Source organism: Strigops habroptila, chromosome 6 (assembly GCF_004027225.2).
Source record: "Strigops habroptila isolate Jane chromosome 6, bStrHab1.2.pri, whole genome shotgun sequence".
Lineage (NCBI taxonomy): Eukaryota > Metazoa > Chordata > Aves > Psittaciformes > Psittacidae > Strigops > Strigops habroptila.
In genome coordinates this window covers 63,094,606-63,120,761 of record NC_044282.2, presented here as the reverse complement: position 1 = coordinate 63,120,761, position 26,156 = coordinate 63,094,606, and the positions used below count along the sequence as shown (strand labels likewise).

At 62.7% G+C, this 26,156-nt stretch overlaps 2 protein-coding genes across 7 annotated transcripts in view; one reads left to right on the top strand and one right to left on the bottom strand.

Annotated features, from left to right (window-relative positions):
- Positions 1–14,830, bottom strand: part of DNMT3A (DNA methyltransferase 3 alpha) — a 48,695-nt gene extending 33,865 nt beyond the window's left edge. For 2 of the 6 annotated variants that reach the window (XM_030491196.1, XM_030491199.1), the window contains exons 1-5: positions 14,692–14,830; positions 10,502–10,876; positions 7,839–8,073; positions 3,264–3,365; positions 1,138–1,179 (exon numbers count right to left, since the gene is read on the bottom strand). In XM_030491196.1, the coding sequence (XP_030347056.1) occupies positions 1,138–1,179; positions 3,264–3,365; positions 7,839–7,907 (213 nt within the window). In that variant the 5' untranslated portion in view covers positions 7,908–8,073; positions 10,502–10,876; positions 14,692–14,830. The remainder of the gene's footprint in view (positions 1–1,137; positions 1,180–3,263; positions 3,366–7,838; positions 8,074–10,501; positions 10,877–14,691) is intronic. The other 4 variants (XM_032920027.1, XM_030491197.1, XM_030491200.1 and 1 more) reach the window with 4 other exon arrangements.
- LOC115610120 (collagen alpha-1(I) chain-like) lies at positions 9,084–14,849 on the top strand. Its single transcript, XM_030491185.1, has 7 exons — positions 9,084–9,170; positions 10,269–10,468; positions 10,597–10,867; positions 11,454–11,616; positions 12,886–12,930; positions 13,435–13,552; positions 13,832–14,849. Exons 1-7 carry the CDS (start codon positions 9,084–9,086, stop codon positions 14,847–14,849), a joined length of 1,902 nt encoding a protein of 633 aa, XP_030347045.1.
- Positions 14,850–26,156: the final 11,307 nt, after the last annotated feature.

Here is a 26,156-nt window from a genome sequence, read left to right as displayed (position 1 = left end):
TGGGATGGGGGTAATGTGGGGGGTTAACCTTGAGATGGGACAGGCACCACATCCCCTCATACGACAGCTGGCCAGAACAGGGACATGCGGCCCACCTGGCACTGCAACTGGCACACCCTGGCACAGCACCCATTCAAAACCAGCCTCCCCGCACCCTTGCGCCTCCAGCCCTTCAACAGCCACACCAGCCAAACCTGGTTCCCTGGCTCCAGCCCTGCTGCCGCTTCCCTACCTGAGTCAGAACCAGATGCTGGCTCACCAGGCCCTCAGGGTCCCCTGTGCCGCTGGCACGTCCCGGTGCTGCTGCTCGGACACTGCACAGGGGAAGGGGAGGCCGGGACCCACCCCACATCCGTGCCCCTCCCTGGCCGCCCCGGCGCCCGTCCCTGTCCCCGAGGAGGGCCCGGCGGCGGGTCTGCCTTCCTGCCCACCCACCCGCTTCCTCCGCACCGGCCGGGCCCTGGGAACAAGCGCTGCCTTTCTCCGGCTCCCCTCCCCTCTGCTGGGCCCCCGCCAAGGACGCTGCTCCGCCGGGAGCCCGCCGGGCTGCACTGCTCCATGCTGGCCCTGCCACCTCGCTCGCTGCTGGGGGGACACTGGGGGAGCCTTGGATGCAGGGTGGGGGCTGGCTGCCTCGCAGAGGGATGATGTGAGACAACTCCAGTGCACTGCACCCCCTGGAGAGCATGTCGATCCCAGTCCCAGAGCACCAGCTCCAAACCCACAGGGCCCCTTCCCAAGCCTGGGTAGCTGCCAGGAGTGCGGACATTGGATGGGGCAGCCCCTGGCCAATGCCCCTTCCGCCATGGAGACGGTGCTGGGAGAGTCACTGCGTACATGGCACCACCTGCAGAGCCACTGGCAGAGGGGGTGTCCCCACTGCTGAGCCCAGCTGGAGCCACTGGTCTTGGAGCCACAGCATGGTTTGGCACAGAATGGCATGGCACAGCTCAACATAGCACGGCATACCACAGGACAGCACAGTATGGCCTGGCATGGCTTAGCACAGCTCAAAACAGCACAGCTTGGCGTGGCATGGCATGGCTCACTGATACCATGATACCTGTCCCCAGCCAGACCCTCAGTGTGGGGATCTGGGGAGCCGCAGGAGCAGTGAGCTGGGGTAGCCCTGCTCACCTGGCTGACAGCATCACACCCCGGGCAAAACACGTCCGACACCTGGGAAAACAGAGGGACTGGTTACCATTGCCAGGCAGTGCTCCCCACTCTTCCTCCTCCTGCCTCCCTGCCACCTCCTGCCTGTCCTCTGCACCCCTGAGAGCCCCCTGCAGGGACCTGGCACTGATGGGGGTCCCAGGGCTGAGCTCCCCACCTCCCCCATGGACGTGCTAGGAAGGGCAGGCAGCAGCAGCATGGGTCCTTAGTTCCTCGACCCCCTGCCAGTCCTACATTGAGCAACCGTGCCGGCAAGCTCCATCCCCAAGCAGGTTTCACATCCCTGTCTCAGGCTCAGCACCCTCCTGCAACACATCTGCCTACTGGGTCCCTGTGAGCAGGGTCCTGGGGACCCTTGGCCAGTCCCCAAGGTTCACCCAGGGTCCCCATACTCTGCACCAGCTCCACTCCAGCCATGGGCTCCTGCTGGCACCAGCACCATGGGGCTCTCCAATGGGGAGGATATTTTTAGCAGCTCACACCCAGCGGGGGCTTTCCCCAGCCTCCTGGCAGTGCCCACGGGCCATGGGACTTGCCAGCTCTGGTCACTTGGCAGCGGGAGCTGCTGACCGGGCCAGCTCTGCCATGCGTGGGGCAGGTGTGGGAGCATGGAGCAAACGCATGCAGGATGGGCACCCGCCATGAACTGGGCAGTTCTTCTGCAGGAGGTACCAGGATGTGCCTAGTGTTGTGGCACTGCCGCCATCCATCCATCTATCCTGCTCCAGACCCATTGTGCCAGAGGGGGCTCCTGGGACCACCAGCTCTAATAGCCAGAGACCTCCTGGTTCCCAGGCTCAGTCTGTTCCTGAAGACTTTCCCCATTTGTTCCTGTGCCAGCATTGTTCTTCCACCGAAATGGCTCCCCCCGCCCCAGCACGTACCTCCCGCCCCACTGGATTTATAGCCAGCGTTCGGAGCCCAGCCACCCTGCTGGCTCCCAGCCCTGTGTCCCATCCCCAGGCGACGCCATCCTGGCTTCCCCGGCCCCCACCGCCACCAGGATGGCAGACTGGGACAGGCAGCATGGATCTGGACATGTCCAAGTGCAGGATTAACCCTTTCTGCAGCCGGAAACTTTTGCAGAAAGATTTTGTAGCCTTCTAGCAGTGAAGGGACCAGGGAGCTCTGCCGTCTGTCCCCTCCTGCAGGGTCAGGACATGGGGATGCTGCCCAAGCCCTGCCTGCACCCAGATGATGTGCCCCTTCCCGCCAGGGCTTCAGCACCGAGAGGAACCTCTGCTCCTCCTCTGAACACTGAATTCATGGTGGCAGCAGCAACTGGCAGTGTGATATCTGGCCAGCGAAGGGAGGAAGCCACCATGGCTCCCCAGCTGGCACCAGGACACACCATGGCTTGCGATGGACAAGCCACCACCTCCACGAGTACCCCCCAGCCCCAGGTGTCCTGTCCTGGTGCCCCATCAGAGCTGGCTGCTGCCCAAAGCCCCAAGGACCCCATCACCCTGCAGCACCCTGCGAGCTCCGTGTCACTCTCCTGTGCCTACCCCTCGCCCAGCAGCATGACCAAGGCCCCAAGATGTGCCTATGAGACGAGCCATTCCAGCTGCTTTGGTGCATGGTGGGCCACGATCCTGGCTGGCTGGGCTAGTGAGCTGGGAGCTCACTAAGCCCTGTGCGCTTAGGAGTGGACATCACCTGCACAGCACAGCTGGGCAAGCTGGCGGGCACTCAGTCCTGTGCACTCACATCTACCTTGTTACTGCAGCTACTTGTGCCTGGTTGGGCCCGCAGCCAGAGAAAGGGCTACAAGGGGGGAGCAGGGGTGCCAGCCCCCCAGACAGAGAGCAAACACATGGTGGTGCCTCAACCAAAACTGCACTGAGTGGAGCTCTGCTACCGCCAGGCACAGGGGGACTTACCAGGGGCTGTGGGGAGGGGGCAGCACTGGGGGCTAGGGGGACACATGCTTCCCTCCTGCCGCTGTGCCAGACTCAGGCTCTCCTCCAGCCAGGAGCCCTGGCACGTTGGGAGCCATAGTCTCCCACTAGAGCAGCACCTCCACCAGCGGGGGGGACACCTTGCTGCCCCCCACCTGGCCCCGCGCCCGGCGCCCGCTGGCTCACCTGGGCATGCTTGCGCTTCCGCCCGGGCCGCCCGGCTTTCCTCATGGGCGTCCCTGGCTCCTTCTCCTCCTTGCTCTGGTTCTCCTCGGGCTCCTCTTCCCCCTGTGAGCCGGAGACAGAGAGGACGGTTACGCTGCCAGCCCCGGGGCTGGGCAGCCCGGGGTCCTGTGCATGGCTCTGCTCCCGCTCAGCACTGGGATCACCAGCACCATGGGTGCACCGCAAAGAGCTATGCATGGCCAGGTGCCTGGCTGGCAAGGCGGGAGCACTGCCAGCATCACCAGGCCAGTGGCCTCCAGGGCACCATTAAAAGGGCGACTGTGACTCCAGGCTTGGGCTGCGGCATGACCTGCCCTGCGGCTGGGCACCTTCATGAGGGGAGCCCTCCTGCACCATGCCCCTGTGCCACAGCTGGCTTGGGGGTGCATGCTTGCTCCTGCAACCCACTGGAGCCCTACACTTGTGGGGCTGGGGGCTTCTGCACTGTGGTGTGTGGAAAAGGCTGCATGGTCCCCGTGGCACAGCATGGCACAGGGAGCTGCACAGCTCCCTGGGGAGAAGGGCAAGCAGCAGGAGCCAGGGTGCCTTAAGAGCAGGCAGGCAGCTGCCTGCTTCACCACGCCACCCCCAGCGCAGGCGCTTCAGGGGACCGCGCACCCCTCTCCATGCTCTGCCCCAGAGCAGCTGCCAGCAACCCTGCCCCCTGTCCCCCCTCCCCAGTGCCGTGCCCCAGCCCGGGGCGCTGGCACTGCGCATGCGCTGGGCGGCGGGGTAGGAACGCAGCCCCGCGACATGAACCTGCTCCCCGCGCCGGGGCCGCAGCAGCCGCCCAAGGACCGCGGTGTGCCGGGGGCCTCGCTTCCCGCTCGGAGGGCCTGTGCCCGGCGCCGCAGCACGGCGGGGGGACGTGCATGCGGAGCGAGGGCTGCGCGGGGCCTCCGGTGTGTCCCGCGGTGGCGGCGGGGCCGGTTTCACCTGAGCCCCAGAAGATCCCGGCAGCAGGAGCCAAGGCAGGAAGAGGCCGCGGAGGGGGGAGCAGGAGAAAGAGAAGAGGCCGGCGGGGGGCTGGCGAGGGAGAGGCCGGGGAGGGGATGGGGCTGGCAGCCAGATAGTGCCGACATCCAGCTGCACCCGCGCAGCCTTGCAGCTACGGCGGGCGCCAGCCCCGGCCGCATTCCTGCCTGTTGCTGCCCTCCTTCTCCCTGGGCTGGGGTGGTTGCAGGCAGTGTTGCCTGCAGCACCACCGGGCCGCAGCTGGCACATCCAGGATCCAGCCTAAAGGTCCCGCAGGGTCAGAATACACCATGCCTCACGGCCATGGTGGCCCACAGCTGCAGTGTCCCATGGCTGTGGTCCCCCAGACTAGCTCCTCTGGGTCTTTCACTGCCCACCCACCCAAACCCAGCCTGAAGCCCCTGTGCCCCTCGCCACCTACCCCACCCCATGCAGGGCTGCATAATTGGGATTGCGTGGGAGCCACGTGCTGGTTTGTCCCCAGCAGCTATGGCAGCCTATGGGGACCATACTCGCCCCAGCCCCATTGCCACATGCCGGTCGCCCCCAGCCCCTTGCACTTACCCTATGCACCCCCAGCCCTGCAAGGACCATGCCCAGCCCTGGCACCCACTGGCACGGCGTTGTGGTCTGGGAAGCCAGGGGCTAGCAGGGACAGGTGGCACTTCAGCACTGGGGGTCTCAGCTCCCCACACAGTCCTGGGCAGGAATTTTTGGGACGGGTCCAAGGATGACATCAGGATCACAGTTCCAGCTCCATTCTGGTGCAGGAGCCAAACGAGGTCCACGGCGGGGGGGATTCCCAGGGTCCCACAGGCTCACTGTGCATCACCGTGCAGCAGAGCCCACAGCCGAGGGGAGCAGAGTGAAGCCCCCTTGGCTGCAGTCACCCAGCCCCTCTCCTGACACTGGCAGTGCCATGGCAGAGGTGAGCCCCCTGAAACTTATCCCTTTGCGCTCTGTGCTGCCGCAGCTGCCAGTGCATGGCTCCAGCCAGCTGCTCCCATGCCACACGCCGACTTTAGCCGGGCCCTAGTGATGTTCACATGGGATGTAAACAGATGGTATGGTGGGGTGTGAAGTGCATGGTGCTGGTACATGGGCAATGCCATGTGGCCAGCCCTCCCATGGCCTGGAGGGGATGTGGCTGGGGAGCACCAGTTGGGTGCCACTGCAGCAGGGGGGTCCCTGCTGTGGAGACAGGGAGGTGCCCCCAGCACACACAGGGACAAGGCAAGGTCCCCACGAGCCATCCGCATCTCTGTAAATGGGGGGCAGCTCCATGGCAGGGCTCAGCATGGTCCTGGCACCACCAAGCTGGGGGATGTGGGGCCTGGGGCATCACTGGGGCTGAAGGGACCGCCGTGAGCACAGCTGTCACCCCAAAAGCAGGGCAGGCACCTGAGGAGCACAGATGCAGCCCGGGTGCAAGCAGGGCTGGTGCAAAGGGCTGAGAGGGGATCTGCTCCCCCTGGCCTGGCACAGGGTTGCCGCCGCCGCAGCCCCTCGCCACCAGCAGCCGCTCGGAGCTGAGTCATGTCCCCATATATCACCTCGCTCCCCTTCTCCCCAGGGCTCAGCCAGGCACGGGGCTGCATGGCACGTCCCTGATGCACCGTGCTCCTGCGCCGCTGCCAAGCAACAATCCAGAGGGAAACCACTGCCGAGGAGAAGAGCTGCTGCATGACGCAGTGCTGGCTCCATGACTGCTGTGCCGGGTCCCTGCTCCTGGCTGCACTGGGCCAGCAGTGGGGTGGGAGCAGGGAGCCCTTAGCAGCAGGGGAACACTGGCCCGATGGGGTGGGAGAAGGTAGGTGCAGAGACACTCCCCTTGCACGGAAGCTGGAGCTCAGCCTCTATGGGTCTGTGCTGAGAGCTGCCAGCACCAGCTTGACCCACAGTGCCATGGGTGTTGAGGATGGCCTCGTCCTCCCAGCCTCGCAGGCAGCACGCATCCCGCATCCTTTCAGCAGAGGTGACCTCCGTGCGTGGCTGCGAGGGAAGCAATGCTGTGTCCTGGCGGGGTCAGGCCAGGACAGCACTCAGCTGGTGCGCTCGCGGCATGCTCACTGCCAGCTCACATGGGTCGCTGGCACCTCAGGGACCAGCACCAGCACCGGCGGGTCCTGCTTTCAAGGGTGAGCCAGGCTGCACCACAGGCACCAGTTTCCCCTATGGCTCTTCCCCCAGCCTCCGCTGTATCACAGTCCCATGCCGCACTCTTTGAGCCGGCTCTGCTGCACACCTCTAGAAGTTTACCAAAACATGGGGTGGGCTGCCATGCCTGCCTCCCGGGGCTGCCCTACTGCCTTGCTCACACTCCCGGTGCTGGTGGCCTGTACAGAGGAAGCATAGGACCAACCGACTGACCCCTGGTTTACTTGTCCCCACCAGCCATGCCAAAAACTTCCCAATGGACACACTCAGCCCCTTCAGCAGCTAGGAATGATGGCTGGAGGACAGGGAGAACCGGCACGGGATGCGCGGTGCAGCTGCCACAGCCAAGCCAGCCTGGAGGAACTCAGATGTCCCTGACCCCATGCTGCCCGCAGTGGGATGGCATCCAGCTGGCCGCTGGCCCTGCTCCCCACGCCTTCACCAGGGCAAGCCCTGCCCCTGAGCCCTTCTCCTCTCTGCGGGAAGAGTGATGCCTTTGCTGGCACTGGGAGCTGCTGCACTGGCCCAGCGTGTCCTGATGTGGTGGGGATGCTGGGAGCACTGGGGATGCCCTAGCCCCTGCTCAGCCCCGCTCCATCTCGTGGCAGGCAGGGTGGTTTGGTGTCACCCCTTCCTACAGAGCTGTGTTCCAGCCAGGAACGCAGGGGGACACATGCTGAGGATTGGGGTCCATCTGTTACAGCCACAAGCCTCACACATGGTGTGGCAATGAGAACGCAAGCATGCACTGTGTGCACCCTCCAGTCCCTCCAAGACTAGGCATTGCACATGGGGAGGCAGGAGGAGGTGCAGAGACCCCGAACCCCACAGGAAGTGGGACCCCCATGAGGGGAGCAAGACTGGCACAAGGGCTTGAGCCTGGCAGTGGTGAGGCTATACCCACCCCATGTCCCCTTCCTGCTGCCCCGCAGCCCAGGACATGCACCCGCCACCCACCCCATTGCCACACAACCATCAGAGCTGGGGCAGCCCCAATCTGGGGGACACCCACAGCCCACAGCCAGGCTTGCTCCAGCCCTGGCCACCAGCAGTAGGTGACAGCAGGTCTCTACTTCCCCATCCCCTCCCTGCGCTCCCCCACTGCCAGGAATAGCTCAATCCGCACTAATCCCGGCTGTGGCTCAGGGCTCCCTGTGCCCGGCACCACACTCCCCACCACATCAAGGTGGAAGCATGACTGGCACACACCAGAGAGGACTCTGTATCCCCTTTTCCTGCATGGCAGCCAGCATTGACCAGGGGCAAGCCAGACCCCCAGAGCCCACCACTGCCCTGGCACCGCAGCCAAGGCCAGCAATGGGATCGGCCGCAGCACAAGCAGGGCCCCCTCGGCAGGCAGCCCCCCACCTACTGAGAGCCGGCGGAGTCGCAGCAGGTCCCTACCTTGTGCGTGTCGAGCACCTCGCGGTTCGGAGTGGGGCTGCTGGCTTCGAGGGTCCCGCTGGACGGCATGGTGGGGAACGAGTGCAGGTGCCTGGGATGGGTGCCCCTTCAGCACCAAAGCAGACCTTGCTGCCTCTGTGCTCCGGCTCTCCGTGCCAAGGAGGGAATCCGGGAGCCGTTGCCTGCCGCCGCGGCCAGCCCCTGTGTCCTGCTGCCTGCCTGGATCCTCCTGCCCCTGTGGGAAGCAGAGAGGGCCGGGGTGAGGGGGGAGCACCGGCCCTGGCACCCCTGGCTTGCCGCACCGCGCCCCAGCCCCCGGCAATTATTAACACGCCACAACCTTGACTCAACTGGGCTGGGCCAGGCCCTTGTCCCCAGCATCACCCCTGGCCTGTGCGGGGTGCAGGGTGCAGGGTGCACGGGGTGGTGTGGGGTCTGCGATGCATGATGGTGCCCAGTGCGGGGTGCACAGTGCACGTTGTGGTGTGCACGGTGTAGAGTATGGGGTACAAGTTGCACAGTGCGGGGTGCAGAGTGCAGCGGTGCAGGGTGCATGGTGCAGCATGCATGGTGTGGGATGCATTCTGCAGGGTGCATTGGGCAGAGTGGGGAGCAGGGGGCAGCTTGGTGGGTGCATTCTGGAGGGGTTGGTGTGCGGGGTGCAGGTTGTGGGGTGCATTCTGTGGGGTGCATTCTGCAGGGGTGGGGGTACAGGGGGTGGGGTGCAGAGGGTGGGGTGCATTCTGCAGGGGTTGGGGTGCGGGATGCAGGGTGCAGGGGTGGGTGCGGGGTGCAGGCAGGGGCTGCGGAGGAGGCGTCAGCCCCAGCACCTGTTGCTATGGCAAACGCTGCCTGCATTAGCCATGGCCGAGGCTGCTGTTGCCTTTGGCACCGGAGCTGCAATTTGTTTCTAGAGCTTTCCAGCCGCAGCCCGTTCCCAGCGGCGGGGCGGGGGGCTGCTGGGCAGGCAGGGCCGCCGCTCCTAGGAACAGAAACTCAAAACCTGACACGTTCCTCCAGTCCCCATGGCTGCCTGCAGCGGGGGCTGCCTGCGAGGCGGGGGGGGGGTGGAGCGCCGGGGCTGCAGCCTCCCCCAGTCCTGCAGCAGCACCACCGCTTGCATGGGCCCCCCTGGCGCTCAGGGTGCTGGGCTGGGGGCCCAAGGGTGGGAGATGGGTGGGAGCGTGGCTGCCCCTGCCCCAGCTCCCCCAGCACGGCCCCTCTGGCAGGCAGGGCTGGGGCGTGATGCGGGCAGGGATGCAGGCAGGGGTGCAGGCAGCGGGTGAGATGGTGGTGTGGGTTGGGGGTGCAGGGTTGGAGTGTGGGGTGCAGGTACAGGATGCGGCATAAGGGTGCAGGATGGGACCTGGGGTGCAGAATAGGGATGGGAGATGCGGGGTGGGGATGCAGGCTGCTGGTGCTGGGCGCAGGATAGCAGTGCAGGGTGTAGGATGGGGATGTGGAGTGCAGGTTACATCCCCCACCCAGCCCTGTGGGAGCCGGTGGGAGCAGGGCAAGGGCTTCCCCATCCCTCTGTTTCATCATTTCAGGGAGCTCCCCAGGGGAGGCCCTGTGCCCTGTCCCTGTCCCTATCCCAGGACACTGTCCTCACAAGCCCTCTGTCACGTAGGGCCTGTCACCTGTAGAGTTCCTTTGCCCCCGGCCTGACACACTTGATCCCAGCCGCTGGTGGCCTCTGCCCCACACCAGCACCCCAAGGACCATGATGTCCCTTGGTGACGTGCCGTGGCTGGCATCGAGCACCCCAAGCACCCACATGCTGCCGCTTCAGGCACCCCTCTGGCAGCTGCTGTGCCACCAGCACCATAGCACGCTGCTAGGCACAGCATGGCACAGCGTTTGGCACAGCATGGCACAGCACAGTGTGGCACCTTGGCTCCATGTCCCTTCCTGTGACCTGCCTCCTTGGGGTGCCGGGGGGCCCTGCTCATGCCCCCTGGTGCCCCCAGTCCTGCTCCCACCATGCTGTGGCTTGGCAAAGCCCCGGCTGTGGCCACGGGAGGACACGTGCTGCTGGGAAGCATGCGGGGACACCCCAGCTGCACACAGGCACCTCCGAGGCAGAGGTGCCCTACCCCACCGAGGGCCCCCCCCGTGCCCAGAGGCACTCAGTGGTCTTGATGTCCCTGGTGTCCCCACTGCCTGGAGCACCCCTGTCTGCACTGCCCTGCCCTGCAGCACTGCTGCCGCTGCCACCACTTGCCTGCACGTCCTCACAGCCCCAGAAAACATCTCGGCCGCCCACAGCCCCCCAGGCCAGCCCCACCGCACCAGGGTCCCTCTGGCAGCCCCAGGGGGACGGGCGAGCGCCCCCCTCCAGCATCCCTGGTGCCTGGGTAGCGCGCGGCCGCGAGCCGCGCCGCTTGGCGCTGCCGAAGGGCCAGCTCGCGGGCTTTGATTCGCTTCCAGCAAACATGGTCTCCAAACGCACTAAAAATAGTTGGGCTGCGTACAAACCCCGCGGCAGCCCCGGGCCGGCAGCCGCCGAACAAAGACAGCGAGAAGCCGGCGGCACCGGCTGCCTCCCACTCCCCCAGCCCCACCACCGGCACCGTGGGGCAAGTGTGGCCATCCCAGGAGGGGACATGCAGGAACCACGATAGCCCCCGGTCAGTACCAGCGCTGCTCTTCTGCGCTCTTACCCGGCTGAGGCTTGCCTGCTGCAGCGCGATGGGATGGGATGAGGGGCTGCGGCACCGTGCCCTCACGCTAGGCCGCTGACACCCTCCTCCCGCAGCGCCGGGGCATCCCCTCGCCGATGCGGATGGCTTGGTGGCGGCAGCGGCGATGGCGGGGACAGACCCTCGTCCGGCGCTCGCTTGCTTGTTCGCCGCCGAAGCGCGGGGAGGGACTCGCCGCGTTCCCTCCTGCCTCCCTATTTAACTGCTCGGGCTGACCTTACGGCTGACGGTGAGCGGGGGAACCGGCAGCCCCAACCCGCGCCGTGCCGCTCCCGCACGGCAGGGCCCCGGCGAGTCACGCTCGCCGCGCGGCAGAGGCGTTCCAAAGTAGGTTACCTGCGATGGATGGATGAGACACGCAGCATTGACAAAAAAAAAAAAAAACAAAACAACCCAAAACCCGCCTTTTTTATATTCAGGGACCTTGCTGGCGCCTGCCGTTCCGTGCCGCAGCCGGGAACCTGCAGGAACCTAAACGGCCATTTTAGGTGACAGCGACTGGGGTCCCCGACAGCCCCCCATGCCGGTGGTGGGTGACACCTGCACCGCAGTGTCTCCCCCCCGTTCCTGTCCTGATGTGACCCTGCGTGCAGCATCCCCTGGTGCGGTGACACGCACCAGGCTTGGACAGGGTCCCTCGTGCACCTTTGGCGGTGGGGACGCACGAGGGACCCTGTCCAAACGCCTCTCCCGTGACAAGTGCCGCAGCGTATTATTATTGTTGTTGTCACTTTGAGTCACCGCCACCCCCGGGCAGCCGCGCTCCTCCTCCTCCTCCTCCTTCTTCTTCCCAGCGCCAGGGAAGAACTTCAGGATTGAGTCAGAGGGGATGGGAGCCGCGGCCGTGAGTCACCCCCCACCCCCTGCACCCCCCACCCCTGACTCATGGCGGGGTGCTCCCCCCCACCTTCAGCCCCCCTGCGGCGTGGGTGCTGCTGGCAGGGGCAACTGGGGACAGGGTGGGCGTCCCTCGGGTCCCAAAATTGAGCTGAGCAGCGGCAGCTCCCCTGCGATCGCCTCCGACAGATGGTTGCGCCGAAACCACCACTGCGGGCAAAGTGTTGACCTCATCCCCCGTAATTGTAACTTACGAGCAAAATATTTGGCCACGCTGCTTGGGGGTGCACGTGGCGGGCACGGAAGTGCCCGCCTGCCCGCCCAGCCACATGTGCAGTGGCTCCTGCCCTCGCTGCAGCCGCTGGGGAACTGCTGCTGGGTCCTGCAGGGGTTCTGAGGGGATGAGGTGCTGGTGAGTGCCCGGGTGTCCTAAAAACAGACCCGGTGCAGAAGGGGGACCCCAGGTTGGTTGGCACCACTGCACTAGTGCCATGCTGCACCCTGGGGAGTAATGCACTACACAATAGTGCACCTCAGGGAGCAATGCAGTGCCCTTTGCTGCACCCCAGGCAGCAATGTAGGGTTCTGCACTGCACCTCAAGGTGCAATGCACTGCACTGTGCTGCACCCCAGGGAGTGACACACTGCCCTCAACTGCACCCCTGTGAGCAATGCACTGCCTTGCACTGGATGCACTGTCCTGCCCTGCACCCCTGGGAGCAATACATCACCATGAGCAAACTGAAACACAGGTTGCAGCCCCAAACAGAGCGGGACCTGCAGAGGAGGAGCACCAGAAAGGGCCAGGAGCAGATGAAACTGCCCATGGGACAGGACAGGATGGCCGCATGCATGGAAGACGCCAGTATCAGGACATGGTGCTGTTCTGCAGGTGGGATAGGAGTTCATGAAGAAGCCGCAGCCGAGCTCCAATAGGAACGCCTTGCCATAGAGAGCTGAGGAGCCCGGCGTGCGCAGCTTATCGGGGGGAAAAAACAGGCCGAGAGATGATGTGATTACGGTGAGCAAGTGCCGCTGTAGGCAGAGCCCTGGGCAGGGCGGAAACCCTCCAGCTGGCAGGGCTGCGGGGCCGGGAGCAGGGCGCCGGCGATTCAGCTGGCAACCAGTGTCGGGCTTTGAACTGGGAATGGCAGTTAAGGGCGCGAACAGGCCCAACCGGTGCCGGCGGCGCGTTCCCGCGTGTGCCGAGCCCTGCGGTGGGAGCGCAGTGTGAGAGCGGGACAGCGGCTCAGCCTGACACCCCTCCGGCCAGGTTCGGTGATTTGCCAGTTCAAATGATGTCAAAAAGCCAAACCAACCCACAACCTCGAGAGCAAACCAGACAGCAGACAGCTCCAACCCGACAAAATCACACACCCAAACACTGCTGGCTCCTCTGGCAGTGCTGGAGCCACCGCAGCATGTGTGCTCCCAGCACACGTGTGTCCTGGGCGCATGCACACGCGTGCTGGCGGTTACCTGGCAAGCCCATACGCTTTCCCCTCCAGATGCTGCAGGGAGCCGCACCTCGCTGCTGGCCTGGCCTGCTCAGGGTAGGCAGCGGTGCAGGCAGAGCCCATGGGAAGGCATCAGGCAGGGATGTGCAGATGTACAGTCCTAAAAATACCCATTCGAAAACCAGCACCCCAAGGTCCCCAAGTGGCTGCCCCAGCACAGCACAGAGGCTCTGTGGCAGCCCTGCTGTGAAGTGGGGCCGAAGCAGCGGCCACCACCACATTTCAGGCACAGCTGTCACTTGTGCTCGGCAGCTCAGCGGGCATGCAGATAGCCAGGGGAATGCCTGGGCTGCAGCCTCACTGGGCAGCAAGTGGCATTGACACCAGCATCCTGCCTTTCCTCGAGAGGCAGTGGGTGCTGCGTGTCATGAAAAGAGGCTCCCGCTAGGAAGTTTCGAGCTGACTCAGCACGAAAGGCCAGTGCAGGCGCGGGAGCTGCCGGGAGACAACATCCACTCCCGTTGCCTTGCCACAGCTGCCCGGCTTTGAGGGGTTTGCTCAGGGCTGGTCCCAGTGCCCCCATCTGGGTGTCCCCGCCAGGACGGGCGAAGGGCATCCGCTGGCACGGCCAGGCGGGATGCGGGCACCCGCCGTTGCAGCCGGCTCCTGCCACCGCGCACTCGGTGCAGCAATGCAAGCACCGAACGCCAATCCCGCGGTGACACCATCTACGTCACACAAAGGGAAGAAATAAAGAAAGAGGAACTGAGCGAAGAGGAAAATTTCATTTGCCCACAGGTTCGCACACATGAACACACGAGAACGAAGGGGGGAGAGGAAAAATAAAAGCGAGAGGAAAGGGGGAAGCAAGTGGGCAGCCCCGGTGGGGCCGGGAAGCGGGAAGGCAGCGGGCAGACAGGGGGCAGGCAGCACTGCCAGGCCTCTGCCCGCGCCGCCCCGTCCCTGCCGGGGTCTGCGGCGCTTCTGCTTCCCGCAGGGGGGAGATCGGGGCAAACCTCACAACTTTGGGCAGCTGGACCCCCGGGGCAGCTCTGCCGCTGCTGCTTCTGCTGCTGCCGCCGCCGCCCGGGGGAAGGCAGCGCCGGGCCGGGGGCTGCGGGAAGCGGCCCTGCACCACGGCGGGGGCAGCCTTGGCGGCAGTAGCCCCGCGGGGTCTCGCCCCGGGGGTCTCCGGTGCCTTGCGATGGGCCGGGGCAGGGACACACGTCCTCGGCGGTGACACTCCCGGGCGGCCTCGCAGCCGAGAGCGGGCCGGGCCGGGGCCCCGCGCTGCCCTTCAGCCGCCCGGCGCGGCGCTCAAGGACACGGCGGCGCCGCGGGGGCCGGGCCCGCCGGGCCGCGCCGAGCCGAGCCGAGCCGAGCCACCCGCCCGCCAAGCGGGGCCGGGCCGGGAGCGGGGGTGGCCGCGGGGACCGGGGGGGGGGCGAGGCGGGCCCGGCCCGACGGGTGGCGGCCCGGCCGCTGCCATGTTTTCCTGCTCTGCGCTGCGCCCCCCGGCCCGGCCCCGCCGCAGCCCCCGCCCGCCGCCGCGATGCCCCTGGGGTCGTGGGGGGACGGGGAACACAGGGACACACGGGACGGGTCCGAGGCTGGGGCGTCCGCGGGGGATGCGGGCCGCCCGCCGGGCTGTGCGGGACGGGCCGGAGGAAGCCGAACCGAACCGAACCGAGCCCAGGCGAACGCAGCCGAACCGAGCCGAACAGAGGCGAACCGAGCCGAGTCATGCCGAACCGAGCCGAGTCTTCCCGAGCCGAGGCAGGGGCTGCCGAGCGGGGGGTGTCCCATCCCGGGGGTCCGCGGAGGCCACCCGTGTCCGCGCCGCCGCGGGGCCGTTACCTGGGCCGGTGCGGGCCCGGCGCGCCGTGCCGAGCCGTGCCGAGCCGTGCCGAGCCGCCGCCGCTGCGCTGCCCGGCGAGGCCTCCTCCCGCAGCGCCGCCGCCTCCACTGCAGCACCGAGCCGCGCCGCCCGCCGCCCGCCCGCCGCGCGGTCCTAGCGCCCGCCGCGCCGCGCTGAGCGCAGTCCAGCCCCACCGGGCCGGGACCGGCCCCGCCGGGCCAAGCCGAGCCGAGCCCGGCCGGGCCGGGACAACGTAGCTGCAGGCAGTGCCGGGCCGGGGTGTGCCGGGATGTGCGGGGCGCGGCTGGGCTGGGCCAGTCCGGGCGATGCTGGGCCTTGCTGAGCCTGGCTAAGCCGAGCTGTGCTGTGCCGTGCCAAGCCGTGCTGTGCCAAGCCAGACCATGCCAGACCAAGCCAAGCCGGGCTGGGCCAAGCCAAGTGTAGTCAAAGGTTGTGCAGTGTCAAGCCAAGCCGGGCTGGACTGGGCCAAGCAGACCCAAGCCAAGTTGGGCTGGGTGATAGAGAGCCAAGTTGAGCTGAACCAGGCTGGGTCAGACTGGGTCAAGCCAATGCCAGCTGTGCCTTGCCAAGCCAGACCAAAGCAACCCATGCTGGGCCAAGCCAAGCCAAACTGAGCTGTGCCATGTTGTGCTGGCCTAAGGTGGGCAGGCCCAAGCTGAGCCAGGCCTGCAGTCCTTTGCAGTGCTGAGCTGAGCCTAGCATTGCTGAACTGTGTGTGGAGGTCCAAACAGTGCCAGCTCACCAGGCAAAGCCATGCCAAGCCAAGGAGCACTGTGCCATGCCAAGCTGTGCCATGCACTGTCAAGCGACACAGTGCTGTGCTGTGCCAAACAGTGCCAAGCAGTGCCAAGCTATGCCAAGTCAAGCAGGATTATGCAGCACTGTGCCATGCAGCGCAGTGGTGAGCTCACAGCCATGCCGAGCTAGGCAGAGCCAAATTGTGCAGCATAGCACCATGCAGTGCAAGTTTGAGCCGTGCCATGTGCCATGGTGTCTACCTGTGCCAAACTGCGCACTGTCACACTGAGCCATGTCGTACTAAGCCATGCTGTACTGAGCTGTGCCTGTGGCTGGGAACCATGCTGAGCTATGCAGTGCCATGCCAAAGCAAGCCATGCTGGGCAATGGTGAGCTGGGCAATGCCAGCTGTGCCATGCAGTGTTGAGCCATGCTGTGCCATGCAGAGCTGTGGGGACCTGTCTTATGGTTTGCACTGGCTCTATCCCCTCTCCCCATGCTGATGCCAGCTGTGATCCCCCTGTCCCCAGCAAGCCCTGACCTGCAGGAGGCACCATCAGGCACTGCTGGGATGTCTCCAGGAGCCTCTGCTCGCTGGGCACCCATGTCCCGTGCTCCTGCACCCCACACCAGCCCCATGCTGAGGGGCTGGATGAAGACCTCCAGTTCCTCTCCTGGCCAGAGGCTGCCAGGGGGATGCTGGGGCTGAGTGGGGACTGAAATATCCTCAGGGCACCTTCCCCTGCGAGGTATTTGCATGGTAGTTCCTTGAGAGGCTCAAAGCCTGGTGGGCACCGATACACCACAAAAGCTCAGAAAGCAGATGCTGAATCAAAGGACTCGGCAATCATGATGTCTTTGAGTCTCATGCTTTGTAAACACACCTGAGGTTTCCTGGGGACTGATACAGGTTCCTGGAGATCTGGGGTGAAGTTGCTGGGTCCCTCCAGTCATGGTGGGCACCAGGGTATGTTTGTGATGCTGCCCCTGACACCGTGCATGGGTTGCACCACCAAAGCCTGTACTTGACCAGGGCCACATGCCAAAGCCGGCACTGTCGGGTGCTGAGGATGGGGTGACCTTGGGGGAGGCCAGCCAGGGAGCATCTTGGTACCACTTGGACAAGTGCCCAGGGTCCCAGGCTGGCATACACAGCCCCTGGCATGGGCACAGTGGTGCCTGGCAGTACCCGGCCATGTTTCTGCAGCCCCAATCCTGCCCCTGGCCGTGCTGTGCTGCTCTGCTCTGCCATGCTGGGCTGCATCCCTGAGAGGAACCCTTCAGGCAGGGCCCTGGCTTGCCTTCAGTGCTGGAAGGCACCTAATGCACATGGGGGCACTGTAAAATAAGACATTAATTAATAATAATAATTAATGTTGCATTCCTCTGACTTAATAGGCAGCCTCCTTCGCTTCTGCAGGGAAAGGCTGCTCCCTCCTTCCTTTCTCCCCTCTCTCATGTTCCTGTGGGTCTCCTGCAGGAGCCCTCCACATGTCCCTTTGTTCCAGGCTGGAAAGGAGCAGTTGCCCACTGGCCCAGAGCTATGGCAAAGACTGACAGGCTGCCTGCTTCTGCCGGTACCTCCCTGTGCGCAGCCAGCAGCACACAGAGTGCTCACTCTGCGTCAGCAGCAGCAGACCCAGTGCATGTATTTGAGTCAGTGTCTGGTTGCTTGCTGTGCTGGGGTCGACCCCACCAAACCACACAGGCAGGGTCCTGTGGGGTTGGCAGCAGTGCCAGCTGCCGATGGCCATGTCCACAATGGTGAGGCCCTGGGTGCTTCCAGAGCCAGGCCTGGGTGCAGCAAGCAGTGGTGTGCCATTGCCCAAGCACACAAGATAGAGGATCTGCCCCAGCTCCCTGTAGTGCCAGTGTAGCCAGGCGCAGTGGCAGACTGGTATGCGGGACTCCTGGGATGAACAAGAGCCCAGTTGGTTTGGCCCTTGGCTCTGGGCTGTGCCAGGATGCTATCATCAGCTGATTAAACCCCAGCACCCCGGCTGCCCCAACCCCAGGACTCAGGTGGTGGGCTTTGCTGTGCTCTCCACATGTGCTCCCTGTGAAAGCTGCCACAGCTCAACCCCAGCAAACCCCATTTCTCCAGTTGCTTAACGTGCCCCAGGGTGCCCTGAGCAGCACACACAACGGTGTTGGCTGGCAGGTCTCCAGCATCCTGCCATGTTGAGCCACAGAGGCTTCGTTGCAGCTGTGGCATGGGCTGTGCTGGGGCTGGCAGGACTTTTCCTGCAGTGAGGGGCATTGGTGATGCTGGCATTAGCACCCTGCTTGGGTTTGCTGCAGCTCTTGGCTCTGGCAGAATCTGCCATGCTGCAGGAATTGTTTTCCATATCCTGAAGCCCTGGCCTAATTGCAGTGCTGCTTGGCAGAGCCACCTTCGTGCCCTGGCACAGCCATGCTGGCACACCCGTGGCCTCCCCACACCTCATGCTGCAGCACTGCAGGTGACTGTGCTGGCGGCACTGGCCAGCAGCCAGCCTGGCAGCAGCCCGGGCACGCACCGGTCCTGTGCAGCACGCGCTGCCTGTGCCGCTCCAACAGGCAGCGTTGCCTGCGGCACAGAATGTGGGCAGCTCCGCTACAGAGCCCTGCCACAGGTAAAGCTGCTGGTAGGCGCATTGTGGTATTAGGGATAGCTGCGTGTAGGATTGGCTCCATGCTGGTGTAACATTGCATAGGTATAGAATCATAGAATCATAGAATTACAGAATGTTTTGGGTTGGAAGTGACCTTAAGATCATCTAGTTCCAACCCGCTGCCATGGACAGGGACACCTCACACTAGACCAGGTTGCTCAAAGCCCCATCCAACCTGGCCTTGAACACTGCCAAGGATGGGGCATTCACAGCTTCCTTGGGCAGCCTGTTCCAGTGTCTCACCTATACATATGTGTGTATATATATACATATATATCTTTATGGAGATATATGCATATTTATATATATATGCATATATTTGCATATAGGTGTAAATCTATATAGATGCTTATCTATATAGGTACATATTTATATATGTACCTATGTAGATATATGTACATATAGATATATACATATGTATGCATGTATATATGCATACATGTATATATGCATACATGTATATACATATATATGTATATATGCATATATGTACATATCTATATATGTATATATGTGCATGTCTATGTATGTACATATATATATGTAGGTGTGGCTCCATGTAGATATATCTGCACAAGTAGAGCTTGATATATGTGTATCTGCAAGTAGGTATAGCTGCACATCAGTAGATTTACATGAAGGTATGGCTCCATGTAGGAATATCTGCATGTATAGCTGGAAGTACATATATCTGTACATGTCTGCATGTGGGTACACCTGTGGGTACCTGTGGCTGCAGGTACATATGGCTGAAGGTATATGTGGCTGCGGGTGGGTTCACAGCAGCATCCAGGAGTGCTGAGGATCCATCATTGCTCTCTCCTGCTGGATCATCCCAGGGCCCCAGCTCCACAGCCGGGCGCTCTCCTGTGTGGTCATCCATGGGGCAGTTGCCGCACTCCAGGGAGCAGCTGTAGGGACCGACAGGATGGGCGCAGGGTTGGGAAGTGCTGCACATGGGGCAGCACTGGCTGCACTGCAGCACCAGATCTCCCATGCCTGCTGCGGTGCGGCACCATCCCACCATGTTTCAACCACAGCATCTCCAGGGAAGCTTCCTCTAAATGATCAATTAACAGCCTGCTCAGGTTTCTATTTTTGACTTGTCTCCTTAAAGACCAACTGCCCCACGACCAGCTGGGGCTCCTTAACCCACTGCTAGGCCAGGCTTTGTGCTGGGCCAGGCTTTGGGCTGAGCCTGGCCTTTCTTGTGGATGAGCAGAGGACACGGTGCTGCTCATGCTGGTGTTAGTTAGGCAGCAGGCCTGAGCTGTGCTTCTGTCTGGGGCAGAGGGAAGGGGAGGGCAGGTTTCCCGTCCAGACAGCTATCATAGAATCATGGCATGGTTTGGGTTGGAGGGGACCTTGAAGCTTGTCTATTTCCAACACCTGCCATGGGCAGGGACACCTCACACTAGACCAGGTTGCTCCAAGCTCCAAGTCCAACCTGGCCTTGAACACTGCCAGGGATGGGGCAGCCACAGTGTCTCTGGGCAACCTGTGCCAGGGCCTCACCACCCTCACAGGGAAGAACTTCTGCCTAAGATCTCATCTTAATCTCCCCTCTGTCAGTTTAAAGCCATTCCCCCTTGTCCTGTCCCTACAGGCCCTCATCAAAAGTCCCTCTCCAGGGTTTCTTGTCAGCCCCTTTAGGCACTGGAAGATGCTCTAAATTTTCCTCAGATCCTTCTCTTCTCCATTATTGCGTTTTCCCTGTGGTTCCCACTGCAGTGGGTGCAGGCAGCTGGGTTGAAGCTGGGGCAGGCAGCAGCTCCCCAGGCATCTGGGCTGCAGGTGACGTGGGGTTGCTTCCCCGGCTGTCTGTCCACCTGTCTGGCAGGGCCGGTGGGATGCTTCTCATCACGGCACTTCCTGCACCTCTCCTCTCACCCGTCAGGAGGTTTCACCCTTGTGTCCGCTCTTGCTGACAGCCTTTGGGATGGAAGACTTTACTCTTTCAAAACAAAAACATTTTGCCCCCCACTATTGCTTTGAAACTCACAGTGAAAAGGAAAAGTCGATACCAAGAGCATTTGCTGGGTCTTGTCTCCCATTCACTGGGGACTGGTGCAGGGGAGTATGACTGTATGATGGGCTCCCACACAAGCTGTGCCAGCAGCACCCCAGTTTCCCCACTGTGTTTTCCCCAGTGCACCCAGCGCTGTCCCTTCCATTGTCCCCATTGCTCCTGACATTATCCCCATTTTCTGGCATTTTTCCCTACATTATCCCTATTTCTTCCAGCATTGTCCCCATTGCTCCTGGAATCATATCATTCCCATTGCTCCTGGCACTACCCGCTTGTTGTCCCCATTGCTCCCAGTATCCGTCCCAACGTTACCCACCCTCTGCTGAGGGATATGTGCCAGGAAGAGGCTTTTCACCATGCTTGACTCTGCTGCAGTGATACCCACCGTGTTGGCCACACACCATGCTCCTCTCTGCTGGGGCATAGAATCATAGAACCACAGAATGGTTTGGGTTGGAAGGGACCTTAAAGCTCATCTAGTTCCAACCCCCTGCCACAGGCAGGGACACTTTCCACTAGACCAGGTTGCTCAATGTTCCATCCAGCCTTGGCATCACCAAGCTGGCTCTGCCACTGTTTTGGTATTTGCCGAGCCTTACTCTCGGCGATGGGAAAGCTCTGGCGATGAGCACCCGAGCATGGCACCTCTCACGGCAAGGCTGACGGTGGGGCCATGGTGCGCACATCCTGTTATCGCTGCTCAGGCACCATGCCTGGCAGGAGGAAGCTGCTGCCAAACGCTGGGAAGAAGGAAACATCCGGGTCAGCGGAGGACACCAGGGATGGGCAGCCCCTGCTCACTGAGGAACCATCCGGTGACCGGCTGCCTGCACAGACCGAACCTGGGCGCCTTCCCTGGGGCTGCTTGGTGACTGAAAAACAGTGGGTGCACTGGTGTGAAGAAAGGTGTTTTTGGTCACAGGGCAGCCGGTGGTGATGCCCAGCAGAGAAGTGGCATTTGCCAGTGGGAGAGGGAGGCTGGATGCCAGCACTGGATGGAGGTGTCTGAGTTAAATGAGGACCTGAGAAAGCTGGACAGAGAGTTGATCAGGGTGCTGAAAACTCAAAGAGAGGCTCTGGTCAGCAGTGATGGGATGGTAAAGGGAATTTAAGTATATGGGGAACGAGCGAAATCCTGACACAGATACGGGACCATTTCTGGGTAATGCCACTGGCAGTGGAGACATGGCTGCTGCGCTGTTCTGCTCCATCAAGGGGCTGGCCATGGGCTCTGCAGAGCAGGAGGAGGAGGGTTACTGATGGGCTGTCCATCTTCCCATGCCAGGTCTCAACACCTCTGTGCTCCAACATGGACATGCTGCTCTGTGATCCCCTTTGTGCTTTGCATTTCCGGGGAGCTTTTGCAGACCCCAAAGACCCTTGGAATGCTGGGGAGCCCTGTGGCCGGGGTGGCTGGCCCAGCCTGTGCCTCTTGCTGTGCTGAGAAGCCCCTTGGAGCTGCTCATCCGCTGGCATTTGGCCTTTCCAGCTGGCTCACCATTTCCCACAGCAGGCTGTGGCACCTGGCATGGTCCCCACTGCCACTCTCCATGGGGGCTCAACCGGCAGCCGTGGCTGCTTGCCTGCCCTCCTGCCCTGCCAGCTCCTACAGCAGCCACACCACCACAGACAGCTTCATTTTGGCTAATAGGTGCAATTATCCCCCACTTAAATCTTGGTGCGACAGGGAGGTCAGGGCAGCGGGAGGAGGGCAGCAGCTCCCAGCAAGGCGTTTCTGACCCGCTGTAAATCTCCTGTCCCATGGATGGTTCAGCACCAGAAACCAGCCGGGCCCTGACTTGCTGCCTGCTCCTCTGCCTGCTGGGTTTATGGTGGCTGGAAGTGGTGCTTCTCCTCCAGCCTCTGCTCCAGCCCATCCTGCAGCACCCGGCAGAGTGGAGGTCCCCAGGATCCCCCCAAACTGAGCAGTTGCCTGCCTCTGACAGCTCAGCCTCGTCCCCGAGAGGAGCAGTGGCACTTCCTCCTGCTGGCAGTTGCCAGTTTGGAAAGCAGCTCTCTGGGGGCTCAGGCGCAGGGATTGGATTAATTAATCTTGCTGAGAGGGCGGGCACCAAATTAAGCTGGTGACGCATGGTCAGCTGGTTGCTCAGCGCTGCCATAGAGGGAGCAGCAGCTGATCCTGCATCATGTGTTGGGCAGCAGCATGGCATGCTGGGCTGGAGCACTGTGTGCCAGGCTGACCCGTGGCCTTGCTGATGTGAGGATCACCTCTGCCGGGCCGCAGGGATGTGGAGTGTGAGGAGTGCAGCATACCATCCCAGCAGTGATCACCACCCGCTCCAGTGGGCTGTGTGGAAGGTGATGTGGAGTTAGCGAGGGCAGCATGGGCAGTGCCCATGGGGAGGCTTCCCCCAGGAAGCGGCAGAACCGCTGCAGTGGGCATTTGTCACCTGGCCCCTGGCGATGCTGACAGCCTCGCCATTACTATGCATTACCTGTGGGGCTCCTGTTGCTGCCTGAGCCCCACAGATCCCCCTGCCTCTGCAATTAGGGGCATTTGCTCCATTTTGGCATCCCTCTGTCTGGTTATGAGCACCCTCAGACAAAGCAAAGCCTGAGAGCCCTGATTAGGGGGTGGGCCACCCCATGGCTCCAGCCCCACAGCATCTGTCATGATGCAGGTGTGATGCCACTGTGGCTTGAGGGTCCCCAAGGGATGCAGGCATGATACTGGCGTGCCCAGAGGGACTCCAAAGGATGCAGGGATGATGCTGCCATGGCCACAGGGACTCTCAGCACCCCTGTTGCTGAGCAGGGCTGGCACGCTGTGCTGTGTCCCGATGCCATTCCTGACATGCTGCTCCCACAGTGCTGCTCCTGCTGCTGCAGCCTGGGGAGGAAGAGCATCTGCCGGCTGGTCCTTCCCGCTCCCCCTGCCACTCCCCGCCACTGCTGCCTCCCGCCTGACCTTGTTTTCAGGGCCGATGGCTCCTGGTTTTGTAATTGCCACCAAATTTCTGCACAAGCCAGCAGAAATGGCCGATGGTCCAGGCATCCCACAGCATGACAGGATGGACACCCTGTACCCTGGCCCCTTGACGTCCCCAACCCAGCATCATCCCTGCAGGAGAAGGATGCTGGAAGGGGCTCAGAGTCATCCTGCGAGGCTGCACTGGGGCTGTGTCCCTTGCACTGCATCCCAAAGTGCCACTGGGGCTTGTACCACCCCTTGGCATGCTGCAGCCCTCACTGGAGCAGGGCAGCAGGTGTGAGCATGGGGAGCCGGGCTGGGGGTGTATGTGGGGTGTGGGAGCACTGATGGCACTGGGTGCATGTGGTGGTGGCCTGTCCCCAGGTGACACACCATGTCACATGTGTGTATGTGCAGGGCATGTGTGTGTGACGCAGTGGGTGCATCCATGTGCCAGGGTGGGTGTGAGGGTGGGTGGGAGCAGTAAGAACCGGGACCCCCAGCCAGTGAGGACCAGCCCCTGTGAAGCCCAGGCAGGCACCATGCCAGGCTCCCCAGCACCTGCGGCTGCACCCTCTGCATCCCACCTCAGCGCAGTGTTTGCCCTGTGATTGCCCACCGATAACCACACTCGGCACTCCCCTTGCATCCCCATAAATCATGGCTGGGTGCAGGAGGAGGAGAGCTGGGGGGGAAGGGCATGGGTCACACCAACAGCTTGTAGCTGAGCGGAAGAATCAATTTCCTGGTGATGGATGGAGCTGGAGCGACTGATGTGGCCCAGGGTGGCTGTTAAATGGTGTAAATGAGGAGCAGCCCTGGCACTGGGGTCAGGCACTGACACAAGCTCCCCGACCCGATGTCCTGGGGGGGCTACAACAGGGGCTGCCACCAGGGGAGGAGGCTGCAGGTGTCTGAGCCACATGGACATGGACCCAGCCATGGTTGGTCTTTCCTCCCCGACTGGGGCAGTGATCCCCAGCTCTGTTACCCATGGGACCCCCTGCCCATCCCATGCTCCAGGCAGGAGGCGAGAGGAGAGGACAGCATTGCATGTCCTGCTACTGTGCCCCCTGCTCCTGAGCAGCGCCCAGAGAGGGACCCATAGGATGGGTGCATGGACTCCAGTCTTGCACGCTACAAGGTGTTGGGTGTCCAGGAAGTGGGGCCCCATTGTGGGGCCATGGACTGTGCTACAGCAGTGGGATGGGCACTCTGGGTGGTGGGTTGGGGCTTTTCCTGGCTCTGGCTGGGGGGATCCTGGCAAGGGGTGCCCATGTCTGAGCCCAGCTGTGGGGCTCCTGGGGTCCCAGGGGTCTCCCTGGGGCACATGGGGTTCCTGAGGGCTTCTTAGGGTACACAGAGACTCTGGGGTCTCCGTGGGGCACATGGAGTCCTTGGAATCTGTGTGGGATGCATGGACTCCCTGGGATCTCCATGGGGCTGAGTCCATCTGCTGCTCCGTACTGAGCAGGACCTGATCCCCTCCTGAGGGTGGGGTGGTAATTTGGGTTGGGGGTAATTTGGTTTAAATATGGCACCAATGAGATGTAAATGTGTTATCACCTGTAGAATAAACATAGGGGCAGGAGCAGGGACACGGGTGCCACTGGACAGGCACCTTGGCTGCAGCCTGCAAACAGGTCCTGTGTCCACATGCAGCACCCATGTCCCCCTTGGCACAGCACCCAGGTGACACACAGCACCTGCATCTTCCTTCGAAGGGGCGCAGGGCAGCAAGCATATTCTGGTGATGGACACAGCACTCATGGTCATCATCTACTGGCCTCTCCACCTGATTCCTGTTATCCTGGTGTGGGCTGGAGCATGGGATCCCCAGGCACCCAATGACAGAGGCTGGGTGTCAGGCAGCTCCTGGGGAACTGTGGGTGCTAAGGAGCAGCGGGAGAGGCACAGGGTGCTCTGGGACGGACCCTGGGGATGCAGGAACAGTGTCCCTACCACAGGGGCCCTCTGTGGGGGAGAGAGGGAGAGCTGGGGCACCCTGGCACCACGAACTGTGTCCCCATGTGGTCCTGGGCACTGCTGATGGGATTGGGGGATGCAGCACCCACTGCTCTCTCCCTAGGCACACACTCAGCTGGGGAATGTGGGATGGGGAGCAGAGCCACCCCAGAGATGCAGGATAGGGAGCAGAGCCATCCCAGGATGTAGGATGGGGAGCAGAGCTGCCCTGGGGATGTGGGATTGGAAGCAGAGCCACCCTGGGGATGTGGGCTGGGGAACAGAGTTGCCCCAGGCCTGGCAGCAGCCGGAAGACCCCCCGGCTATGGGAAGGGTCCACATCTTTCCCACCAAGGCACCTAATCCCTAAAACAAAAGAGTGCCTGGAGCCGGGTAGCGCTGCGCCAAATTATTGGGGCTGGGAAGAGGAGGGGATGCATCTGTGCCTGGGAAGCTGTGGATTCCGGGGGCTAAGGTTTCCTCTCCGTAAGCAGAGCCATGGCGGCTCTGCCTGTTGACTGTGAGAGCCAGGGGGTCCTTCAGCAGTGGTTGCAGGGGGCACGAGGTATTGCCACTGGGTCCAGCAGCGGGACCTGGCTATCCCTATGGGAGAGCTGGTGCTGGCTGTGAGCCACCCCAAAACTGGGGCTGGATGGGGATGAGCCTCCTTCACTGGCTCCACATCTGGGTGAGCAGTGGCAACAACGGCCCCACCATTGCTGGAGCCTTTGCTGGGGGTGTTGGGCCCCTGCTACCCCAAACCCCAGCTCCCTGCCTCCCCAGTTTCTAGCACTGCTTTGAGAGGGGATGGGGGCTCCAGTGTGGCTCCCACCTCACTGTCCTCCGAGCCCGGCCCTTGCCCTTTCTCTCCAGATGTGCCCAACAGTGCAGGGTTTGCAGCAGGGGAACATCTGGCAGGACAGAGGCAGCTGGGCTGGGGCGCTGGCGCAGTGCCGATGGCACAGATGCCCCAGCTCTGAACACAGGCAGCTCTGTCTGCTCCCAGTGACCTGCAGCCATGACAAATGTGGGTAATCTCCTGGCTCCGCTGCTCTGTGCGGACCCACAGAGAAGCACTGGCAGCTGCTCTCACGCTGCCCGCTGCTTTGGAGCTCCGAAAAATTT